This window comes from Plasmopara halstedii (assembly GCF_900000015.1).
Source record: "Plasmopara halstedii genome assembly, contig: Scaffold_658, whole genome shotgun sequence".
NCBI lineage: Eukaryota > Oomycota > Peronosporomycetes > Peronosporales > Peronosporaceae > Plasmopara > Plasmopara halstedii.
This window is the reverse complement of record NW_020187575.1, coordinates 798,658-805,226: the sequence shown is the minus strand read 5'-3', so window position 1 is coordinate 805,226 and position 6,569 is coordinate 798,658. Positions and strand designations below refer to the sequence as shown.

Sequence of the window (6,569 nt, the reverse complement as noted above, 5' to 3'; positions counted from 1 at the left end):
CTCTAGAAGCAAAGGACGCGATCATTCGATCGTTGGGCGTCTACATGTGTGGGTCCCGGCCACTACACAAGCTGAGCTTGACGAATGAAATGCTCTTCAAGATCGCTTCTTGGTTCCTCAAGAAGTCCGAGTTGATACGTTCCGCACTCGTCTCGTGTTTAAAGAGGGTGCGCTCCTGTACCCGCGATGCGGACGATTCCTGTGGTGCTCTCCCCTGTCGAAGCCGTCGTCGATGACGAAGGACTCTTTGAGCGATGGGTGCAGCGGCACCGAGAGCTTTTCTTGCTGCACAACTTTCATTTTAGCCACAGGGAGGTGCACCGCGTGTGTAGCGTCATCTTCGCTTTGAGTTTGCAAAACTCAAGCCGGGTCGTAGACTTCCTTCAGATTGTCGCCCTGCGACGGATGGGTTGATCCCTCATGCTCCCGTGAGCTCTGAGGTCTCTTTTACGGGTGAGTCTGCGACCGCAGCAGCTCATGGCCCTTTGGCTTTCCTGGCAAATGCCGAGAAATTCTCGTCTAGAAGAATCCGGCGGACGACGACAACTGGGTAAATAGGCGTCCGGTGATTCGCGATGCTCTTTGATCTCTTGAGAACAAAGTCCGTCACCATCAGGACTCCGTGGAGCATCATGCTGGGGTCGCATAACGCAGCGCGGAAGGCTTTAAGAGCACTTTGTGCACCGACTGCCTTACTTTACGGACTATCGTGCTCCGTCAGAGCGGCTCCTAGCCGTTGAGCAGACGAATACATCGCTTCTTGCGAAAGTTGATAAGGTTGAATCGAGTTTTTGGCGCCTTTGGAGATTGATATTGTTGCGATCCGTGCACAAAACTAGTTGCTGGTCCAGCTTCTGGGTGGTCAAGCGCCTTTGGGCGCCATTCTGTCGCCAACCCGGCTGAAGCGAGCACACGTAAAAAATGGGTGGGTGCGCCTCCATTTCGCAAAATTGAGCTTACATGCAAGGTCCCGCTTGGCCATAACCTTAAAAGATCCAATAAACCGTAGACGGAGCTTCGTCTTGGGCCAGCAAAAATTGCATGAATAGGAGGGTTCTTAGTATTTAATAAAAACAGGTCTCCGACCTCGAAGTTTGTAACATTTCCTCTACCTCTTCCGTCTGCATATTCCATCTGCATGTCTTAGCTTTCAGCCATCACATCGCGAACGTGTCGTAAGTCACTCTTTCTGGATGACAGATAGTCATCGACTTCTTTTCAAACAGTGAAAAGGCTGACATCCGCTAGCCGCTCGGCTATTCCTTCCGCACCGAACCCTGAACTATGGATGGGTGGCGTCAGCGGGACGCGAGGATGAACGAGTCTGTAGACGTAGAACGGCATGTAGTCACTGCATTGTTCAGAGCGAATTCTACGAGTGGCAGCAGCCTCGTCGTCTCGGGGCAGACGCAGCGAAGGACTTCCTTGATGATGCGATTCGCGCGCTCAGTTTGATCACCGGTCTGCGGAAGATCCGTTGTTGACATATTCAGCTTGGTGTCCAGCACCTTGAAAAACGTCGACTGAAACGTCCCAGTGAGGCATGAGTCTTCATCAGAGAAAGTTGATTCCGGGAGTCCATGTTGCCGAATGACTCGATCCACAAACAACTTCGTTCTATTGAGCCCGTCGATGGTGTCCGGTGCCGCCGCATGCTTAAACGGTCGACGAAGATCTCGATACCCGTGTTGCCCGCCAAGTCCTTCGGCAGTCCAAATACAAAGTCCAAACTCATAAATTGCCAACACCCGAGGGGTGCGGGCAAACTGACCAGCGGTGCCACCGCATTCGAAGAAGATTTCAATTTTTGACAAGTCGCACACGTGCGCACATAGGTTTTCGCTCATTTGTACAGCTCCGACCACCAGAATTTGCAATTCAAAGAGCTTTAGATTCCTTCACGACCGAGATGACCACTCAGTGGGGTGTCGCAGGCCTCAAGAGGATATAGTACATCGTGAGGAACCACAAATCGTGGCGTATCCGTCGAGTCGGTGCTTTAATACAGCAATCCATTGTTCAATGAATATCGGTGCAATCTGCACGCAGTCGCGACGACAACTTCTTGCCCAAATTTCCAGCCTCCTTGCCCACGAGAACCTATAGCAGCGCTACGCACATACCATCACCTGCGTATGCGACGCGGGTCTAATCCGTCACGGATGACACCACTATCATGACAGGAGCAACCTTGAAATCTGTTCTGCGTGACAACGCATCATTCTGCTTTCCTGCCTTGAACTTCACCTCAAAGTTATATTATGCGAAGAGGGAGAGACACCTGGCCATCCTTTGCGAGATGTGAAACGACTGAGTCGCAATGCGCAGTGACGCATGATCTGTGTAGATCACGACCGGTCTGGGTCCGAGCAGATGTATTCTGAACTCGACAAGTGCATACTTCATTGCAAGTAACTCCTTGTCGTGAACTGGGTAGTTCTTTTGTGCTGACGAGATTTGAACGCGATCACCCGTTCTCGCCCCTCGGTGTCTGCATGCAGCAGTGCACAGTCAATGGCAAAGTCCAAAGCGTCACAAACGACACTAAAAGGACGATTAGGGTCTGGCAACGCCAGCATTGGTTCATGAAGGAGGCTATTTTTGACCCTGCCAAAAGCCTCCCGATGCTCGGTGTTCAAACACCATTTCGCATCATTTCTAAGAGGATTCGACAATGACCGTGCCATTTCCGCATAATTCTTGCTGTACTTGTGCAAGTAGTTGGCGAGGCCAAGTCACTTGCGCAAGTTCTTTTGGTTCTTTGGAACCGGCCAGTCTACATTACCTTAGCGGGATCCGCTCGAAGGCTGCCATCCCCAAAGAAGTACCTTAAAAAATGGGATGTCTTCGGCGCCAAAGATGCACTTGTCTGCATTATTATTCGTGAGTATGCACTCGAGCACCGCTCTTAAATGATCGATGTGGTCCTCCCGTGCTCCACACGACTGTGGACGAAAATGTCGCCGAATTATGTCTGTGCATACACCTGAACAACTTCGTCACAAGAAAACGATATGTTGCTGGTGCATTTGACAGCCCTTGGTGCATACAACCCACTCCCAGAGCATCCCTCTTGGAGTACTCACCGCTGTCAGCGTGATATCACTCGCACTCTTGAGCAATTGGTAATACCTATCGAGCAATTCGAGTGAACTGTATTTGTTCAGCCAACCATATTGTGGCTCGGGAACATCCTTCCTAGCAATCGGCGTCTGTGCTGGGATGGTGGCAATGTCTGGCTTTCGGACACAAACCGTGGGTGTCGAATGGGGAGACATGCTCTCACACACCATTCCTGCGTCTTGCTTCGCACGGAAGAAGTCATCAATGACGTCACAATGCTCCTTGGGCAGGGGCCATTGGCGTGTTCCGCAATGTTTGGTTTCCGGAGTCAGGTCGATCTGCCTCGGTCCGGAGGTAGGACCAACGGCGTGTCTTAGGAGACGACGTCTTGATCACAATATACTTCTCCAAACGTAACTGCAACCTTAACCCTTCGCCAAAGGATCCGAGGAATTCTTCAGAATGATCCACTTCGCACGCCCAGCACCCTCGTGGTGTCCTACGGAACAGCTTCATCCAGAAGAGACGACGAGTTGATCTCCTCTTCCGATTATATAATGACCACTTCGGCTAAGTCGCCTGCATTCAAGGCATCGCCGATTTCTCCGAAGTACACTTCGTCCAGCTCAGGAAGAGCATCCACGCGGGAATAGCCGAGAGGGTGACGTCGCCGTCTTCTTCTCCCGTCATACCGTTGACAAGGGTGTACAGCTTGTGCGCTATCGTCTACGGTAGAGGCACCCTGGGCCAGGGTCGACACCCAGCGTCTTACAGCAAGAATACGGCGTCGCCGTCGCCTCTCCATAAAGGTTGCACGTCTCGGCAAGACCTGTGGGATCACACACTCAGCGTCCACCAGTGTTAGCCTCACTTCCTGCTCCAGCAGAGCCCTGATGTTATTAACAACATCCGACGAGGAGTTGCTAGCTCTAAAGTCTTCGTTTAGTGAATAACGATCAACTCCACGCGCATCTGAAGGGCCTTGTCCAAGACGCCTCGGACCTCGCCCAACCATGCCACGCATATGCAGCGACAGCTCCGACACTTGAGCAGCGCTCAGTGGGTAACGTGCCACTCCTGGTTTAGCCCGCGAGCCATGCTCGGGACTCCTGTCCGATAAACCTTCGATGTTCGACAACTCGGATTATCGGATCTCCAGCACGTTGACAGTCCCGGTCCAGTGCCAGCGTCAATGGCGTTTCTGCCTCCTAGCAGAGGTGAGTTTATGACTCACAAAAGCTCCACCAGGTGACGTGCGCGTGCACCCAAGGTCATCGACCCTCAATCAATCAATGGTTCATGGTGTTCCAACCATACAATACCAAGGATGAGGTCGTAACCTGAAGCCAAGTCTTAGACTAAGCAGCTTTCCACGCTATCAAAGTCAAGAAACTTGACAACGAGGCTCAGTGGTCTACAGGAATCGTCGGCATCGTGCCACATGTCCCCGTCTCTAAGCGAACAGAAAGTATGTCACTCTACCGCGCTTTTGGCGCCTCAGCATACAGCTGACTTCATTCTATCGTGGAGCATAGAGCATAAGTGCCCGACACCAGGAGTCATACAGAATCTTCCATAGCATCTCAAAGCCCTTCACGATCGCTATCACGACAATCAAACCCAGCTTGCATACACGTTCCGTTTTCAAGTGCACGGAGCTCACAATGGCTAGGTTCTGCTGCCTTTTAACTCTTTGAGGCTCAAGAAAACTCAGCTCTTCCCCAGTAGGGCGCCCCGCGCCTACTGGGTGTTGTCGTTTCCCCGCGACAAACCAAAAGTCTGGTAAGAAGCGGGACGTCAGCTCGATGAACCATGACGCACCTTGCGCAGGGAACAACCAGTATGAGCGTGCGACTTCACAGACAAAACACCGTCGGGTTATCGAACGCTGCTCGGCAGATTGGAGCTCTTCTTCCTCTTTCCGCTGAACTGAGATCCATTGGTTGAGGCCCGCTCGACGAGCTCTGAGGGTGTAATATCGACCAAGTCGTGTCGACTTGAAGTTTACTTCGGCATACAATGCCACGATCACCGCTTCTTCAAAAAAAGACGGGTGCACACGGAAGACTTCCATTCTGGCCTCAACAGCGCGGAGGCTTTCCATAAAGACGGCAGTGGGAGCGACTTGGTGGTGTGGTAACATCAAACTTACTCAAGTATATTTAGCTTGACCGGCCTGTGGTGATGACATTGGATTGTAGAATCGATATGACTTTGAATTGGATGAGTCCAAGGTAAAAAAGAAGTTTAATTTTTCGAAGTCAGTTTAAAAGTGTTGTCTGCTTAGACAAGAACCTGTCCATTCGTCCTTTTTATCTAAGCGAGAGGCACGCATCGCTTTTTCTGAAAACGGCATACTGCTCGGCAAGAGCTATGCATAGGCTACCCAACATGTTTATTCGAATCAAATGTTCTGATTTGGCGATATGTGCCAATCCGAACATGGTAGCCGTCACACGTTGTTCTTCTTTCCAAACTAAAGAACTCGGCGCTAGCTAGAAATTATATGAGTTTCCTGGTGGTGAGATTTTTCTCAGCATAATTGCTTACATTCCATCAGATGTCCACGCTTTCCAGTTGCATAGCTGTGTCTTGCGCATCATGATCGATAGGTGGCAAAAATGAGGGTGAAGGAATTTTGGATAGGTTGGTCGGAATAATGATGGGGAATGCGTTTTCGCGTTTCCTTGTATTGCATAACACACTAGTGACGTGTAAAGTGATACAATGGTTTCAAGTCTATATGTAAGACTATGAATATTTTAAACTGACTCGAGTATATGCGATTGTTGGGAACGGTCAATCATCGTACATTCTCGCCGCAAGATGCACAAATTCCGTATCCGTATAAGCATCTTCTCCTCGATTACGTTTTGCGCGAATTTTGAAAGGACAAAGAGGTTCAAGCCTCAGTGTGATTGACAGAAGCCATGCATAACAACGTCAGACAAAGCGCAATGGGGAGATCTTGAACGTATTTCAACAGCGCATTTCTATAGCTAGTGTGCGCGTCCAAGCGGTGTTGAACGTCGAAAATTGGTTTCGACACTTTCAAAAGATCTGAATATTCGAATAAAACCGCTGGCATTCCGATTTGGACTCCTTGCTCACATCCTTAAATTCGTTCTCGTAATTTCTCTTGCTGTATGTAAGGCTATCTAGTTTTTTAAAATTACCACTGATTTTAAGTTCGTCGTGATTGATAATTTATGGCTCGGTGTTAAATTGCGGTTTCTGACTTTGACTTGAATCGCCGTAGAACTTATCGCTCCTCATAAGACTGCGGCCAACGGTATCGACTAACAAAAGAAAAGAGTTTGTTTGATAAATTTGTCATTGACGACGTCAATCACATCTTCGCTGTTGTCAAGAAGAGAATATTCTCTTTGTCTTTGCCATTGTCAGCAGCCACGATATTGCAATAACAGTGTACTTGACTGAGGACGGTTTGCATTGAATCCAGCTGTAGCGGTCGGAAGTCGAAGTCGGAGGCAAGTCGGAAAGAA

The 6,569-nt window shown here is 49.7% G+C and overlaps 1 protein-coding gene across 1 annotated transcript; it reads right to left on the bottom strand.

The window, feature by feature from the left end:
* Positions 1-6,270: 6,270 nt before the first annotated feature.
* Positions 6,271-6,517, bottom strand: PHALS_13332 (uncharacterized protein; the record flags this gene model as incomplete). The annotated part of the gene is made up of 2 exons (XM_024729071.1): positions 6,271-6,343; positions 6,417-6,517. 2 exons carry the CDS (start codon positions 6,515-6,517, stop codon positions 6,271-6,273), a joined length of 174 nt encoding a protein of 57 aa, XP_024579484.1.
* Positions 6,518-6,569: the final 52 nt, after the last annotated feature.